Raw genomic sequence first — 19046 nt, forward strand, 5'->3', positions numbered from 1 at the left:
GTCGCTCGACTGGATTGAGATCTGGGGAATTTGGAGGCCAAGGTCAACACCACAAACTTGTTGTCGTGCTCCTCAAACCATTCATGAACAATTTGTGGCGGGGTGCATTATCCTGCTGAAAGAGGCCGCAGACATCGGGGAAAACTGTTTCTATGAAAATGTGTACATGGTCTGAGTCAAAGTAACATCCACATCGCAGGAGCCATGGCAGGACCCAAGGTTTCCCAGCAGAACATTGCCCAAAACATCACACTGTCTCTGCCGGCTTGCCTTCTTCCCATAGTGCATCCTGGTGCCATGTGTTCGCGGCCATCCATGTGATGTGTACAGTAACTTACTGGATCGGACCAAACTTGCCAGCCTTTTGGAGACTATCCGACCCAGACGTCTAGCCGTAACAATTTAGCTCTCGTCAAACTCGCTCAAATCCTTACACTTGCCTATTTTTCCTGCTTCTAACACATCAACACTGAGGACAAAATGTCCACTTACTGGCTTATATATCCCACCCACTAACAGGTGCAGTGATGAAGTGATAATCGGTGTTATTCATTCATAATGTTATGCCTGATCTGTGTATTTACAGATGCTTATAATAAAAATGATGTAATAAACCAGTTTCAGTTGAGCTATTTAAAAAAAAAAAAAAAAAAAGCAGATTATGGTTCAGTGAAGATCATGAATCTCTGATTTTTCAGACTATTAGAAATAAATGGTTCTCACAGGACTGAGACACTGTGTATCAACCGTAAACGTATCACTCATTACTGGGTCCTCAGTTTGTATTACCTTCATAAGCTCCTCCAGACGAGAACTCTTTTTAGGGGCAAACAGGCTGGGATGAAGGTAGCTGCCATCTCCATCCTCGTCTGAATCATCAGAAGTAGATTCTACGTCAAGAGAGCAAAAAGAAATATGAATGAATGAATGTGTGCATGTACAAAAATGTTTATCAGAATTAATGCAAATGTTGTTTCCTGTACTAATTGATAGATAATCTATTACAGATCTGACATTTATGCATGAGTTAGAGTATGTGGCACTCTGTACCTCACAGAAATAGTGTGAACTCACCCTGCGACTGCTCTTGCTTGTTGGCAGAGCTGAGGTTGTATCGACCTTCCTTCATGGCCCGCAGGATGTGTTTGTAATAAGGGTTCAGGTAATGGTCAAAGCGAAGAAAGTCAAACTGGGAGTTACCGGCCTGCTTAGCTTTCAGCACTATCTCAAACTGAGCCCCCTGCTGACACACGAAGTTGGCTGTCCTCTCAATAATGTTGTGAGTCTTGACGGTTGCCGGCTACAAAAAAAAAAGTAAAGAAAAGATTAATTTTTTACATTCTCTGTTTCTGGAAGATATTTTAAAGAAGTTGCCAACAGAACATATTTTGATCTTAATCAGTGGATAAGAGTGACTCAATATGAATGTGAAGTACAGAGAGCATTCAAGCCAAGGATACAACCATTTTGTCTGAGAAATGCTTTCATGTCAAGCACTCACATGCTCGCGGTGGGTGACATTCACCACGCAAATACATAAGGGCTGGAAATCAGTGGAACAAGAAACAGTCCATAATTTCTTTATCATTGTTCGCCTCGTGTGCTTTTAATGATTAATCATTGTCATTACCGAGAGAGTACAGGGAAGTGCAGTAATCTTCAAATGAAAACACATATCTCATCAAGATGAAAGTCATAAAAATAAATATTGCCTTTCAAGACACTGGCCAAAGAGATGCTAACGTCCACCACCAATAGGCCATTATTGTGTTTTAAGCTGCCAAGGACTTCCTGACATACAAGGACCTTCTCCACTTCAATTTAAGAATTTAGCCATTAAGGGGAACAGTGTGTGAGATGCTCATTTTTCTGTGATACGGGCAGGGAAAGCATCCTTACAGGCAGTTGAGACTTCTGCATTTAGTTGATGCAGAGGCTACGGCGACAACACAGACCCCAGCGCCATAAATGAAGTGCACCTCCCCAGAAATGTAACTATGCGACGCAGAGCGCAAGAGCTGTGAATGACCCCGCTTGGTAGTAGCATATTTCCGCTTTAGTATTTCGTCTGCTTCTCCATCTCCGCAATTTCCAATTGATTGTTTTAGATCAATAAAGATAGAACACATTGAGGAAAAGTTAACTGAGGAGGTTCAGAGATATAAACGCGTAGACTACGTATGTAGGTTACGGCGTCCCACAAAGGTATAAACTTCGCTTTACTCACACCTCTAAGTCAACAACAGCGTTACCCACTAAGCACGCTCAAAGTATAGACTGTGTAGATTTTACAGCCGTTTGTTCTCTCATTTATGCACACAAAAGCAGTGCCTTCTCTGGTAGCCATATTGAATCCCAATCTGATCTAGAACTTTTGACGGATATACACATTGTTTCTACCCATAGCATGCAGCGTACTCAAGCTACCATCTCAGTAATCTTAGTTTAACAAATACAATATTACAAAGAATAAACAATTTCAGCACTATAAAATGCATTGTACTTTTAAGTATTTGCTTCTTGGTAATTTTTTGGTCTAAGATGCATAAAAACCTGGATCTGAAAAAATGATTTCCCTTTTCCCTGCTGATTCTTCGTCTCTATCTCTCGCTCATCAAAAAAAAAGGTGAAATCCGATAAGGCTTTTAAATTAATAATGGTAAATGGTAATGGTGCGTCTCTATCCTAAGGATAGGTGTCAGGACCGATCCTGGCATACGTATATTAATGGACTGGTATCAGCTATAATAAATCCGCCTTTTCAGGTGATATCAATAATTTAAACTTACCAGCCAAATCATTTCGAACAAAGGCCTGGAGTATTTTCATCAAGAAGCCAAAGGAAAAGGTCAGCGTCAAATTTAGGCTGCTGCTGTTAGTATTTCAGGGTGTCAGGCATATTTATTTACAACTTATGTAACTTTAAATATCAGAGCGGACTGTTGGAGATACCCAACTTGAGTCTTCGGTGGAAACTGATTATGTCCCAGTGGCATGTTACCAGACTCATAGTCTGATAAGATCAGGCTAGATGAGAAACACCCTTCAGTGTATACAAAAGAATTGTGTTCCTCAAAAACAATCTAGGGAATAGAGCCTATTAATTTATATATATAACGTACCACAGCTATGCTGTGCTCTGTACATATGCACACACTGTAGTCTTGGCTGTGTTATACTCTGTTTAGTATTGAATATGCACATAGTAGATGGCAGCATTCAAGCTTGTTTTTTTTCTCATGCATAAGAAAGGGGCAGCAATGGGGAACTGAAAAGTTTCTAGTGGCGGACAGCAGGGAGAGCAAAGCAAATTTAATTTAAACGTGTCAGTCTACTGCTACGGCTATATGTTGTGTCACTGTGAAACCTTACCTACATGCACTCAAGTAAGGACTGTACAATCATTAACACTTTATTGACATAAATCTTTCGCCATAATATTTCAAAAAGAAAAAGCCTCAGTGGCTATTGATTAGACTGGTAAAGCAAATGACAGAAGATTCATCAGCATCAATTCTGATTAGCAATTGATTGCAAGGTCACTATAATTTATTTGGGTTTTCTTATTCTCTTATTATGAAAATAAGTATTTGGCTCTTTTTGGACTCCTGGTCAGAAAACATACTTTGGGCTTTGGAAACTACATTTTTTTCACTAGTTTATGACATTTTACAGACTGAACAATGAGACGGTTCTTGACACATTTATCAATACGTCATTACAGTAATTAATTGTCAATAATCCTAATTTCTACAATATTCAGTATTTAAAGAAAGGTGAGCCGTGACATGAGACTTCACGGCTACATTCTTCAAATCTACAGCTGAGTGTGGTCACACGAGAGGACGGGTGACAGTAGGGGTGTAACAGTATGTGTACTCATGCCAAACTGAACAAAGTGTACCATAATGTATGAGAATAAATGTTCTCAGCTGGTACGCCCGGTGATCCAAACAATTATCGTCAGACGTCTATTTATCATTGTGTAATTGCATCAGCTAAACAAAAGCTGTTGTAGTAGCGTAGGTCCACCTGGAACGTTTTGGCAGTGCACCAGTTATCGTCTTTCAGCTACAAACTGCTAGCATTGTTAAACGTTAAAGCTGATCTGACACTGTGCTACTTTCATTAATTTCACATGTACAATGTGTTAAAACACAGAAGTTAAGCATAAAAGCTCTCCTTAGTTTGCTACTGACACATCCAGTTATGTTTTTATCAAACAGTGATGACAAAAAGAGAAAAAGGTAGCTTCACTTTGTGCTGAATTATGACGATGCTGCACTTGTCCAAAACATATATTTTTATTTTATTATATACTTGGCATTGTCTTTTCTTATTAGCAGTATAACAGCATTTGAATTCCTTTACTGGTAGAGTTAGAATTGAGGCCAATTTTTGATTAGAAACTATTAAAATATTAATTTCTGCACTTTCTATTTTTCTGGTCTTAAACTGCAGTGAATTGTGACTTTTGCATACTGTTAAACTGCTAGTTGACACCAGATACTGTGTATTTTCTCATGGTTACATAACATCTAATCACATACTAGAATACATGCATACTGTATATATGGGCCCAGTGGGGTACCGGCATCAGCAAGGCAGCAGAACATCTAACACTCACCAGTTCCACATCAGGGGGGATATCCAGCCCCGCGGGAGCTACGAATGGCTCTTCATTCTCCTCGGGCTCTGTCTCCTCTGCGTGTGTTTAGAGGCACAAAAAGAACGAGATTAACTCCGGTTAATCATTTGGTACAAAACGCTAATATCCCCTACTGGATATCTAAACAGGGATTGTAATTCTGAATTCCAAAAACATTTTTAAAAATGGATGAAACACATGCCCGCCACACTTCTCCCAACTACACGAAAACATCAGAGTAAAATGTCACCCTAGCCTTTAACTCCTTCTTTGTAACAACACACAGGTCAGGAGGAAAAGATATTTATTTTTTTATGTTGTACTGTAGGGAGTTTGCAGAGCGATAAAGACTTTTTGCTATGTCTATTGATTTCACTTGGCGTTTGTTTCATGCGCAGGCTGTTCCAGTACGATCTGAAACCGCTGGTGTTCACTCCATCTTGAATTTGAACCGTCAGGACTGACTAAACTGTATTTGAACGACGCAGCCAAAGCTTAAGTGGCATATTATGTGAACCTCATTGATAATTGCACTCCACAACAAAACCATCAAAATGGATGTACTCTCGCTTTTATATAAAAGTACAACGTCCTTTTTATTCAAAGCTGCAGTACGGCTGCACATCCACTCAGCAGCTCAATATACATAGAAAAGAAGGAAGTCTGCTACGGTGCAGTGGGCTGGTGAAAGCAAAGTGGGTCGATTTAAATATATTCAGCTAATTTATATTAAATATTCAAATTAAGTTCCTCAGTTTGACAGAACATGAAATTAACAGGTGTACTGTAAAATGGCTGAGTAACAATTAATGTGAGCTTTTTACGGGGCGGTTCACAATAAGACATGTTTGTCATGTTTTGACAGGGGACATGTGATAAATTATACCGCAATTAACCTTCTGGCTTATTTGGCTTTCACTCAGGAGCAAGGAACGGTGATAATGATTTGATTTCAACTGTGATTATGTGTGTCTGTATCCGTCAGCTCAAACGCTGTCTCTCCGAGTCTATAATGTGCTTTGTAGTGAGGGAGGTACTGAACAGTTTTTAGTATTAACATAGCATTTGTTTTACAATATCAAATATTTTAAAGGAAAAGTTCAGATCAAAATAGCCAGAGAGACATGCATACCTTCCAATTTAATTCTACAGTCATCGGCAGCTTTGGAAGACATGGACACAGATGTACAAATTCCCCAGAGGGATCTAGTCCGTTTACCTACGAAGCCACTGGAAGTGCTTCCAGCAAACTCTCCATCAAATATTTAAAGTTGCACAAGTGCGCGTGTGTGCTTGTGAGTCTGTCAGTGTGGGGACAAGTTAAAATGTAGGCCTTAAGAGTGAGGATATTTGTGGAAAGTTAGGTTCAAAAGTCTGAATAAGAAATTAGATTACAGTTAGGATGAGGCTGGGCATCAATGGGAGCGTCAATGAAGGGCCCTCAAAAATACAGGAGAATGTGTAATAGGGATGCACCGAATATTCAGCCACCGAAAGACTTTAATCACCGAAACAACACGGCCGGAAACAGGATGTTGTAATGACGCAAGCAAAAACCACAGCCAGCACGGGCATGTCTGCCTTGTGGACATATTTCAATATATAAAGTGTTATATAAATATTATAAGACCCACTGATAGCGATTTGCAAAACGTGGTATACTGAAATTTCAAGTGGCAAGGCAGGGGTGCCCAATACGTCGATCGCAATCGACCGGTAGATCACGAAGGCAGTGCGGGTAGATCGCGTATTTAAAATGTTATAAATGTTAGTCTGATCATTTATCTGCTGCACCTCCAAAACAAACAGCAAGACAAACATTTTTGTTTTGCTTTTTCACTTTTTATTGCGACATGCCCGTTCAGCGGCACACATCCACAGCTGTGCACAACTTCAATTACGACTACCGTCTTTCTTAAAGGGACAGCGCTATTTTTCTACAGGTGCAGTGCACCAATTTTTCTTAATAAAAATAAAATAAATATGCTCAGTCTAACCGCACAGTGGATCGATGCTGATTTCCAGCTGCAAAATCGTCATAATAATTTCTTCCGGCGTTTCGGCCTCGGGGTCTTCATTTTCGGTTTTTGGCCAAGAATTTTCATTTCGGTGCATCCCTAATGTGTTAAGTTAGGGAATGTGGATGGAAACCAAACCGGACTGGTGGTGAGAGGTGATTAGTAGTCTAAATCAGATTGGGGGTCATATCACACTGCAGAAATTCAACTTCAGAGAAAAACCTCAAGGGTGCTTTGACTGCAGCAGTCAAACATACATAAGTGGCATACCAAAGATGCCAAGTTTTCATGTAGAACATTTAAATGAACACTGCAATGTGATTATTTTTGATTAAATCCAATTAATTAAATGACTGAAGTCCAGAGGGATGCTTCGTAAGCTATCGGAAGCACATCAGTGTCACATTGGGCGACCAGAAAATAGACAGACTTTGAATCTGCAAAGCACTACTCTGCATATTCCCTGTGCTTTGTAGCGCTAGCGTTGCATCGTTCTCACCAGCCGCCTTGTTAGCGTCTTCCTCTTCAGTGGGCTGGGAGGGGTCGTAGTAGTCGGCGCTGTATTTGAAAGCCACCGCGTTGTAAGTGCCTTCGTCAGCCAGCGCCTCACTCAGACGTTTGTACTCCTCCTCTGTGGAGGATAAGGAAACACAGAAGAACAAAGACAAATTGACGCTGATGATCATTTTAAGTGCACTTATTGATCATGTCCTTCTATCCATAGCCTTGGAAAACATACATTATCTAAGTAAGTACATTTTGTATCAATTACAACTACATGACTAATTACTAGTTAGTGCGAAATACTAACTGACATTCTTAGTGCATTTTCAAACCTCTAATTAGTTTGCTCTGGTATAAATCTGTGAATGACTTAGTTGTGTTTTCTCCTGGTTTGGTTTCTTTTTAAGCCAGAAATAACGTGTTCACTCTGTTCATTGGTAAGACATGTATAAAGAACCAGTAGTGGCAAAGCTTAATAGGCAGTTTAGGCTTCTGCGTCAATTTGCACACGGCAACAGCACACGGTATACTCAGACCCTAGCACCATAGCCTGACGTGCACCTCCCCGGAAATGTAACTACACGCCACGGTGAAGGAGACCGCAAGAGCTGTGATTGGTCTGCTTGGTAGTAGCGTGTTTTCGTTTTAGCATTTACCGGCTGCTTCTCCATCTCCACAATTTTCAAATTTATTGTTTTGGGTGAATAAAGATGGAACACATTGGGCAAAGGTTAACTGAGGAGGTTCGGAGATACAGACATTTGTATTACTCGACTTTGCACACAAGTATAAATGGCTCGCACTAGTGTTGGCTATGTGCGTAGGTTACGGAGTCCAAGTTCTGCAATCCCCTAAATGAGCCTTAACTGTGGCATCCCCTCCCCTCTCACCTCACCATACTGGTTCTGGGACAATATAAAATGCACTAGATCACAGAGCTGGCCTCTCCTGAACAATGTTGGTTCACTTCCGCTTTATTGTCTGCTTCCTTTCATCAATGCCAGTTCTCTTTTTGTGTGTTTATTTACCAAGCAGAGTGAAATCACCCGCTGCTGGCTTATTCAACACGCTCAACTGACCAACAAGCTGCTCACAGGGGTCTGACTTTTACCAAGAAATTAGGGCCGCAGGCACTCACCAGCGTCCCACCATTTGCCAAGAGCCATGAATAAGCTTTGTGTGTCGCAGCCCTAAGGCGAAAGTGAGAGCAGCTTGTTGCTAGCAACTGTTGATTTCATTCAATGCAAATTGCAGCTGGCTATAAGAGGCGTTTAGGTCAGAGTCACTGAGCGCAGCTTATTATTAGGTCAGATCGCTTTCACAGCACAAACAAACCACTTCAGAATGTGTGACCAACATCTCTAACTTTTGATACTTTATGATCTAGAAATGATTGCTGGTGTCTGGAGATCACTGCTCAATGATGCCCTGGCTGAGCCTTGATACTTGACAGAGGTCTCTTGAAACTGTGTTTACACTCTACTTGAAAAGTACTTTAAAACTGATCTTTTATTGGTATTTATACTTCGAACAAGACTCTCTAATAATAACTTATGATATCTATTATATAATATCTGTATTTTTGGTGCTCTGAATATTACAGTGACATTGTTAAGGGAATGAGAATGTCCAAGAGCACTAATTAATAGCAAGAACAGATAGAAATCATACTGCTCTCTAGGAAAATATATAAACACTTAGCCTCAGTAACTGACTCGTTCCAACGGAAATTGATAGAAACCATATAAAAATAGCAAGGGCAAAATTCCAACTAAAACCATGAGTATTTCTTGTGCTTTCCCACTGTCCTTTTAACGGACAGATGGGTAATAGCTCGAGTGAATGGGGTCAGGCCTCCAAATTCAAGGGCAAACCAGCCTCGGGGATGAACCTTCTGCAGTGAGTGTGTGACACAAACCATTAGCTGACTCATTCTGTCCTGTCAGTTTGAGCGTAAGACACCATATTTCACTTAAAACTGTGGCTTATTAATTCAATTAGAGTCATTAAGTCTGTCTTTCAGACGGGTCCTTTGTCATCAAAACAGCCAGTTTCATTATAGTGTAAAATGACCGAGATGCAAGTATCGCAGAGGAGTCAAAAGTGACTTCTATATAAATGGCGGCGTTTGAGCTCAGAGTCAAAGCCGGTCCCTTTCAGAGAAAAAAAGCTGAAAATGCCTTAGATGGGGATGTCACTTTGCTCTGAGGATTTGTCCTAGAAAATCAAATTGAGTTAAGAAACCAAGATTAAAGCACGTAACAAGTGTAATTTGCCACTTTTAAATTTTTTATTTTTTTTGTACAGAAAGACTCGCCATTTTCTCCACAGTGGGGGTCTGTGGGAAAATTGTTAAAAGAGAACGTACGCCTGAATTTAAAAATTTTCTGGACAAAAGCGTAAGCGCTGCCAGTGAAGATGAACCATGAAACAGCCGGACAACACTGACAACAGCTCATATAATGATGAAGTCATTATATATTATATGAGCTGTTTTTATACAATGAGACATAATGAGATCAACCACCACACTGAGCTTCAGTGACGTACAGCGTACAGTCCATGACTAAGGGATGAGTTATAAAAGCAGTAATAAGCAATAACCTCATATGTGCCAAGGTTGTGTGATGTTGACAGTGTTCAGATGCGGCTCGCCCTGCTAATTACCCCACCACACAGGTATTAAAATCTAAATGTCAGCTGCCTGTGTTGATCAGTATTTCAATCACGTTTACTCATTTACCTACTTTCCAATTTCCAAAAACTAAACAGAAGCATAGCATGCACGTGGGTAAAGATCCCCATCTTCTTCAAAAGATGATTAATGAGAGATGTTGCACCAACAACAACAGTTTTCCTTCATTAAGTGTGAAAGAAGATACTCAGTTTAGGAAATTAAAGACATCAAATTCCCTCCTTCATTACCCATGAGGGGTAGGTTAACCTTAAGGTGTGCCATGCATATTTTCAGATTTTTAATGGCGCGATTCTTTTTTTTTTTTTTTTTTTAACTGAATGTGAGAACCGACATCCTGCCCACCTTGTCTTGCCTCCTCCTCCAGCAGGTCAGTGTGCATGGCCAAGTACCGCTCCTCATCGCACAGCGCCTCGATCCTGGCCTCCTCCTCGGACAGCTGGTAGGATGTATTCCATGACCCGCTGTCATACTCTGAGAGGTCATGTAAGTGACCACGCCCATCGTATCTGTTGAATGATAAGAAGGATTAGAGAGAAGGAAGTCCACAAAGCTTTTTATACAAAACATGGACCTACTTACCAAGGCAGTGGGACCTAAAACCCACAATTTACAACATTAAAACTGGTCTACCTCTGTAAGTCTGCCACGAGGGGTTATAAATGCAAAATATAGACGGGCTGACATTTTCTCTAAATACACAATGACTTAATTAAGTCCTTGGGCTTAGTATATCTAGAAAGGTCTGAACTTCTACTTTCTTCCTTGACAAGTCTTACAAACCAACCAGACTACGCCGCAAAAAAATAAAATAAAAATAAGAACAAAAGAAAGACAAACAAAGCAACTCGTCTCTTACCTTACAGGGTTCAATTCCCCCCCTATTACTTCTACATCTGCAAAGAAAGTTACATTCACACAAACCCGAGCACATAAATACCTATCCGTAAGAACCCAAATGGACGACATTTTCCAGGGTTCGTCCCTCTACGCCATCTCTCTGTTGCAGTTTCTTCATGAAGGCAAAGAAATGGGGTGCCGAGGTTTGGCATTCAGGGTTTGGAAGGACCCCTTAGCCTACCTTGCTGGGGAAGAAACTGGGTTATGTAATAAAGACACACATATAAAAGGCCGTACAAATGAAACATAAGTTGGGTCGCTGCAGTTCAGGGTGATTCAATAAAACTGTCTGCACTGTTCAGAGCAGTTTCGTTTGTGTTTAAGCTTCTGCAAGGAGGTGACAGCAAGACTCCTTCAGCTGCAGAAACTTTTTTCAGAAAGGTTAAAAGCACCTTTAAAGCTTTTGTTAGTCGAATGTGAGTTTATCATCAGCATTGGGATATTTTGAATCACCTTAACTACAGTAACTTTAGTCTTGGACAGAAATTGCCTCTGGATTTTATCAAGAATATTAAAATCCCATGTCATTTAGTGAAAGAATGTTTCAGGAAAAATGGTCAGAAAGAATGAAAACTCTCCTGTGTCGTACTTTTTCATTTTAAAGCCACTGTCCTTGGAGTTAAAGTTCCCAGAGGAAATTCTCCTAACATGCCAAGATGCAAAGCCTATTTCAACTAGCCAAAGCAGAACTTGGGTTTGAAATACACTAGTTTGCCAGTTCATTAGGTACACTCGTGAAAATGAATGCAATGCATGTAATAGTCCTGCACCAAGTACTGCTCTCAGCTTCATAAAGATGACGATATGCGCCGTTTGTTTTAAATAACTTAGAGAGCCGTTGATTCAGTTTCAACATGAACAGTCATGAAGAGGGATTTGTTGCATGACTGTCATAATACAATGGATTTGCTTTCACTGGTCCTAAAGTTTTGGCGTAGGTGTATATTTTAATTTGTCAGCTTTGGAAGTGCACTTAGCTAGAAGTAAAGACGAATCGTATTGATAGCGGAGTTAAACAGATCATCTCCAACCCACTTGTCTTACTGTAGTCTATTTTAGAGTACAGTATTTTTAGATGGCGTCTTTATCAACAGGTAACTGAGTGTGACGACAGGCCAATCAAGGCTAATGCTAGCAAACACTGGAAGGCGTTTGCATGTTAGCATGTCACAGCAAAAACTTCAGAAAATATTTCATGTCATTTCAGGTACGTCCAAAGACAAGTTAACAGGCAAGAAATAAAACATTCGTCGCCAGTTGCTGGTGTTCCCAAGCTTCTGCAAGACAAACTCCAAGTGGTCCCTTGCATTTTGAAACAGGCTAACGGACAGCATAGATGGTTAGCATAATGTTTCGGTTCTAAGTTTGTTCAACCGACCTATCAATCATGATGCTCTTGTCCCCCATCCATGGAATAAGATGTTTTCCATGTTCGTGGTAAACAGCCCTTTCGTCGTCTCGGAAGAGTTTGCAGGCATAGCCGAACACCAAGAGGTCGGCGTATTTATCACTGTCACTCACATCCTTCACCGCCGGTTTGTTGTTGTGGTCTTTCTTTGCCGCTGCGCGACGATACATCTCCCGGATATTCGTGGAAACACACTATCTTACAAGAAAAAACAGTAACAAGGGTACTGTGGAGGTTTTCTTATAACCAAATAGCCGGCAGGTGGTCTAAATGTCACAATAATCCGTACGTTTTCTCCATAGACAAAATGCTACATGCTGAGCGCCGCCATGTTGGAAAGAGAGTAAAAGTAGCTGTGTGTGCATGTCGGCATATACGACATTTACGCTGCAGAATTATAAGTTTTAACAATGTGAATTATTCAAACTTAATAATATTAAATATTTTTTTCGGTAGCAGTTGGGGAAATATTAAATATGTATATCAACTGCATATTCGCTATTCGCCACTTTAGTCTTTTTCAAATGTGTCGAATGTGCTGCGATGAATCAAGTCTACATTGAATACAAGACCATTATCCGTTTAAGTTGTTTAAAAGAGTTTATAGATAAAATAAAAGCATACATCGTTGATTTATTTCAGTAAATATATAGTCAATTTACTCTAAAATAATAAGAAAGATGTGAGAGACACAGTTGGCCCAATGCTTTGGGGTTTAAATTGGGGAAATTTTAATGTAATGTTTTGGAGACTGAATTTTTGATCTAACCTTGAGGCTCCTTACCTAGACTTGTTTCAATTACTAGCTATAAAGTATAGCTACAGTATTTAACAGCAGTACAGTAGTACAAATATGATTATCTGATTAAACTCATCTGTGGTTTTGCGTGTTTTAAACAATTCACTGCACACTGAGTGGATTTCATTAGTGCTGCAACATTGTGTTCGCTTAATTGTTTTAGATTTTACATGTAATTCTTTCAAATTGTAAAGATCATTTTAGCAGAAAAACATTTCAACCTCATTACCATGTTCAACATATAAAGCAGTAGACAGAGGATTAGATTTCTTTCCTCCAGTACTCCTGTGTACAATAAATAACCACGTCAACACAAAAAAACAAAGGCTTTACTAATCCTGCATGGGAAATTTATTTTCTCTGCATCTAACCCATCCATTTGTTTACACAGTAGTGTGTGCACTCTTAGCAGTGGACTTCCGCAAGCGCAGCACCCAGGCAGAAGTTTGCAGTAATAACATGCATCATATTAGTTGGGTGTGATGCAAGTTTATTATTCTGGGCACAACAAGGAAAGCCTTTGCTGGCTGTTGAAGGGCAACAATGCTGGGGAAAATTTTAGCATTACTTGTCTATTTATGAGAGAAGCGGAGCGTGTTCTGAGAAATAGTGACCTTAAAAGCAGATGATTGGCAGTAGCAGACTTTAGCATTTTTAAAATGAATGTTGATTTTATAGCACAGGTAGGCGTAGAGAAAGATTATTGGTTCTCGGTGCCAATAAACCTGTACTGAGTTACTGAATCCTGGCAAAGCAGATGGTGAAATTGAAGAAGTCACTGGCCATGGTATTCTCTCTTATATGTGATATTGCCAAAGATGTGAGCACACATACAGCAGGAAAAGATGACTTACACTCATACTTGAAAAGTGACTGTAGGAACCTACAACCATTCATTCATTCATCTTCTGTATCCGTTTGTCCTGTGAAGGGTCGAGGGGGGACTGGAGCCTATTCCAGCTGTCATCAGGTGAGAGGCGGCGTACACCCTGGACAGGTCACCAGTCTATCGCAGGGCTAACACACAGAGAGACAGACAACCACACTCACATAGCAGTCAATTTGGCTCATTGTGTAACCAAATCTATGCATGAGTCACACACACACAGAGGAGATTCTAGATTCTATTGGGATGCTAAGCAAAAAGTGTCACCACAACAGAGCTGGACACACTCTGCTAGCTAAGTTAATTAATATTAACTGTCAAAGACAGAACAAACAAAATTACATGATGCCTACTGAAGTTATTTTATTCAAATGACTCTCCCTCATAGTTTAGGCCAGACTAGCAGCATTCAGCTAAGTAATTAGTACTGTTATTTCACTTACCTTACTTACTCTTTCTTTTTCTCATTATTTTACCCATAGAGGGATAACTTTTAATTTTGAATCCAAACTATTTTAAAGAGTCATGCATGTGTCTTCTAACATGATGGAATGTGCACAGTTGTGTCAGATGAGGGGCCTTTAGGGAGGTCTACTGCTGTCATGGAAACTTAGCATATTGCCACTACTTTACTTTAAGTTTGTCAGCCATCAAAGGGCCGCCTACTGGCCCGGGGGTCCAAGCCGCTTCCTGCCTTGCCTGTTGACAAGCTGCGCCTCTGCACTTGCACTCAGATCTGGATAGAGATCAGTAGCTCCAAACATAAAAATTGATTTCTCAACGAGCATTAAAGACATCAAAAGCTGATGCAAAATGTTGAAGGTCAAAAATTCCTTGAAATATGATGAAGCCAGGACTTCAAATAAGTTCGAGCAATCCTCTCAGTCGTTTCTGATTATTCGTTTATTTATTTATTTATTTTTCTGCCAGTCAGATTTCACTTTATCTGCCCGTGGCATCAAAAGCGTGTGGTGGAGGAATAATAATTCATATGGAAGACGTAATGCATTCTGTGAGGAGCACGAGCAGAGATACACTACTATGTTAATTTATTATGATGAGGGTTTTATGCATGCACACAGACCGTTCTATCGAATGTCAGATGATTTATCACAGGGCAATTAGTTGAGTGGATCACAAAGCCGAAGTGAGAAGCAAAGAGGGATAGAGCACATTAGCTTTGTAGCCCGTGCCTCCCTCTATTATTTACAACCTCTGGCTGTGTTTTGTTCACATTTGTCCATAGGTTCTCATGAAAGCAGAGGCTACAACAACCAGGGCAGAGAGAAGGTAAGGCAAAGAGAATTAAAGCATTCAGACGAAGCCTTGCAGCAATGCAGTGGATACAAATGTACACACACTTGTACAACACACATCTCGCCAGTACAACTAGAACATATCATATCATTCAACTGTACACTAATATGCAACATTTATTTGTAAGCATGTGCATCTATATTTGGAAAAAAATGGAAACATGGTATTAAAAAACTGAGTCGAGTCGCTTTTTATTTTCTCAGAAATGATTCCTTTGGCCCATCTTTATTTAAAAAAATAGAAAAGTGTTCAAACAACTGCGTGTCTGTGGTACAAGAAGTATGCACATTTGTCAGGTTTGAAACCAAGGATTAATACAAATGTGTCCTAATTTCCATTAGTGATATACGTATACCAGGCATATCGGGCATAACATTATGACCACCTTCCTAATATTGAGTACAGTATGTCTCCCTTGTCCCTCCAAAACAGTTGTGACTCATCAGAGAATGGACATGGGCCTTCTGAGGGTGTCCTGTGGTGTCTGGCAACAGATTGTTGTTAGTGGGGGCCTTTGGGTCGTGTGGGTTGAGGAGATCATCCACATGAATGCCAGGTCCAAAAGTTTCCCAGCAGAACATTGCATTGTTACAAGATGGTCAATGTTATTCACTTCTCCTGTCAGTGGTTTTAATGTTGAGGCTGATTGGTGTACATCTTTTAGGTGGTGTTCACAAGAGCTGGTATGTAGGTCATGTTTAGCTTCCTTTTGGTATTATAATATCACATTCCTTAGACCAAGGTTATAATTAACCACCTTGGAGAGCTATACTCATAAATGACCAGAGGACTGATGTTAAGCTCAGCAACAATGTCCCCATACGCTCACGGATTAAATGTGGGTAATTTATGCCTCTCTTAATCTTTATGCTCTTATCCCTATGTGAATTTAGAAGGGAGGCCATATGTAAACATCTCAGTGCTCAGGACGTGACATTTTTAGTAATTTAGCACCAGCAGAATGGCATGTTATCCTTTAACACCTGCTGTCCTTTTCTGTGTGATTCTAAGACCCTGACAGTAAAATGGCAAAGATTTCAAGGATTTATGACATTCGTCAGCCAGACTGCTTTGAGCGAATGGTGACGCTTTTGATGTAGTATGTGGACACAGTGACCACAGATTAAAAGATTCAAAGTTGTTAAGTATACAGTTAAATATGCGGAAGAATAAGACATTTTAGTCTGTGAAAATGTTAGTAGAAAAACCAGGACATTATGCTGCAGGTACTAATTAAGGCCAGCAGCACACACAGTTTGGAGAATTAATATGCACTAAAGATAACTTTGTGCTACATTAGGCACAGATTACAGCACTCACGTAAATGGCAAATCTTATGTGGCAAAGGTGGACACATTTAATGGCGGTATAAGGAGACCAACTACACCACCAGGGAAATCACCAAATACAAATTTGTTCACACTTCAGCAACAGCAACACAAGCCCACAAGGTCGAGCAGACTGGGATTCGGAGATGAAGATTTTTTCTGTTTGCTGTTGTTGAAAAGAGAAACCAAAGTTAATACTGAAAAGGGGGTTAATATTAAAAATGAAAATGCAAAATAAGATAGCTAAAATACAGGTTTCCAGTAGATTAAATCAATCAAATTAGTTTTCTTTGGTGGGCAAAGGTGGCAGATTGTGCAAAGACATGTCCATGGGTGCAACCCAGTACAAATCCATTGAGTCAAAACACACTCACAGTGCCAACAGATGGCCATTCGTGCATCCAAGCACCATTAAACACGCCAAACTGACAATGTTCCTCAAAAACTTCAGCTACAATCTTTAATAAGAAGAGATCATACGGAAGTATTGACTGGAATTTCTACTGCAGTGAACATGAAAGTATTTTCTTTTGCCGGTTACACTCCAATGAGGAACTGGACGATGGAATGGAGTCCTAGACTATGAAACAAGATAGGAATGAGACCCTGGGAGTGTAGTCACTGGTAGTGGTGTAGCGGTGGTGTGGGACCTCAAATGAAGACAAGGTGGAGGTGGAGAGGAGGAGGAGGGTTGTACAATTGACCGCCTAAAGTGTGAGTGACAGGTTTACGATGAACTTGAGGGACGAGTACAAGGGATTGATTGGCTCAGATAATGCAACCCAGTAGATCAACGGAGCAGAGTGGTGACACTGATAATGAAGTGATTTTGACAGCGTGGGAATTGTGGAAGAGAGCAAACACAGCAGGAATAGTCCTGAAAAAAGCAAAAAGCCAGGGGCCTGGACCACCTTGTTGAACTTTCACCTGTTGAAAAAAAAAAAAAAAAAAACAGCCAGGCAGTGGTACAGAAAGAAAGCACACAGTTTAAAATGCAGTAAAACATTTAAACACTAAAACTCTACCGAGTCTAAACACTGGACAAAACTGCAGCAGGTGGAAATCTCTTGGGAAAGATTAGAATTTCCTCCATCTCCAAACGCAGTTTATCATTTTAAAATCAGCCCTAGCTGAAGAATATCAAACAGAACAGACTGCTCAGGAGGTTCAAGGAGTTAGACAGCACTCACTACCTGCTTCCCTGTGAATATTCCTCCTCTGATTACTCCGATCAGGCATAACATTATGTCCTAATATTGTGTAGGTCTCCCTTGTGCCTCCAAAACAGTTGCGACTCATCAGAGAATGGACATTGACCTTCTGAGGGTGTCGTGTGGTGTCTGGTAACAGAATGGGTGTAGGTGGGTGGTACATGTCTAAGTAACATCCACATGAATGACAGGTCCAAAGGTTTCCCAGCAGAACATTGCATATTTGCTTGTTTGATGTATAAGGTGTTACATGGACTTGACCCACCTCCCATGTCTGACTTTCTTAAAAAAAAAGGGCTCACAGCAGTCTCAGGGCCAGGGTCTCCTCTAGAGGGGACTGTGAGGTCCAACACAGTAAAACAGCCTTTGGACAAAAGGCCAGTAAGATCTGTAACAGTCTTCCACTCTCCATAAGGGAGTGTCCCACATTACAAACTTTCAAAACTTACCTCAAGCAGTAGTTGAAAGGAAACCAGTCTTTTAACCATTGACTTTTATCTTCTTAGTAATGTACTGTCTTGTGATGTGCTCTGATTGTGATCTATTGTCCTGTCCTGTGCTATATTGTCATGTTTTTGTGTTACCTGCCTAGGGACTGCGGGTGCAAATTAGCATTGCTGCTATAATCTGGCATATTTACGTCTATTGCTGTCTGAATAGATGTTCATTAATGCGCACTGTCCCTATCAAATAAATAAATAAATATTCACAAGATGGACAATGTTATTTACTTCTACTGTCAGTAGTTTTAATGTTGTGGCTGATCAGAAAAGTCCAAATATCCATTTTGTTTTTTTAAAAACCTTTGCTTCACCTAGATTTATAGCAGGTCTGGACTTTAAAAACCAAACCAAACAGAATCTCCACTCTAGACTGACGCTTCGGGTGCAAAGGATTAATAAGCAGGAAGAGCAAGACTGAGCGATCCCTAAGCAAGCTCACAGGCACATCAGAGTGAACAGACTGGCATGTACCAAGATAGTCATGAATGATGGTAGAAAACAAGGAAGCAGTCCCGCAGCAGCGAGGAGTGATTGATTTCAAATTGTGACCTCAATTAACAATTTCAGTCATCTGAATAAATCATGCGCCCACTTCTTTAATATGTATGAAAAACGAAATAAGGTTCAAATTTTGCAGCATTAGCATAGAACACAGACTGACTAAAGGCAAGCGGTATAGTCATGCATTCTCCCTGTAATTATTGACAGAGCAGGGTCAAATCTATCTAGACGTACAATTATCTTACATGCTGATGCTACTATAAACTTCATTAGTACTATTTGTCCATTAAAGCTGGGTAGAACAGAAACATAATAGTGAGCTGATTTA

The 19046-nt window shown here is 40.2% G+C and overlaps 1 protein-coding gene across 2 annotated transcripts in view; it reads right to left on the reverse strand.

Moving 5' to 3' along the window:
* The window catches only part of sfswap (splicing factor SWAP), a 51721-nt gene extending 39196 nt beyond the window's left edge, over window positions 1-12525 (reverse strand). The window contains exons 1-7 of one of the 2 annotated variants that reach the window (XM_084572745.1): window positions 12144-12285; window positions 10806-10950; window positions 10211-10374; window positions 7166-7297; window positions 4628-4704; window positions 1075-1300; window positions 790-890 (exon numbers count right to left, since the gene is read on the reverse strand). In XM_084572745.1, the coding sequence (XP_084428871.1) occupies window positions 790-890; window positions 1075-1300; window positions 4628-4704; window positions 7166-7297; window positions 10211-10374; window positions 10806-10834 (729 nt within the window). In that variant the 5' untranslated portion in view covers window positions 10835-10950; window positions 12144-12285. Of the gene's footprint in view, window positions 1-789; window positions 891-1074; window positions 1301-4627; window positions 4705-7165; window positions 7298-10210; window positions 10375-10805; window positions 10951-12143 lie in introns of both variants that reach the window. The other variant, XM_084572744.1, reaches the window with a different exon arrangement.
* Window positions 12526-19046: the final 6521 nt, after the last annotated feature.

This window comes from Chelon labrosus, assembly GCF_963514085.1.
Source record: "Chelon labrosus genome assembly, chromosome: 22".
NCBI classification, from domain to species: domain Eukaryota; kingdom Metazoa; phylum Chordata; class Actinopteri; order Mugiliformes; family Mugilidae; genus Chelon; species Chelon labrosus.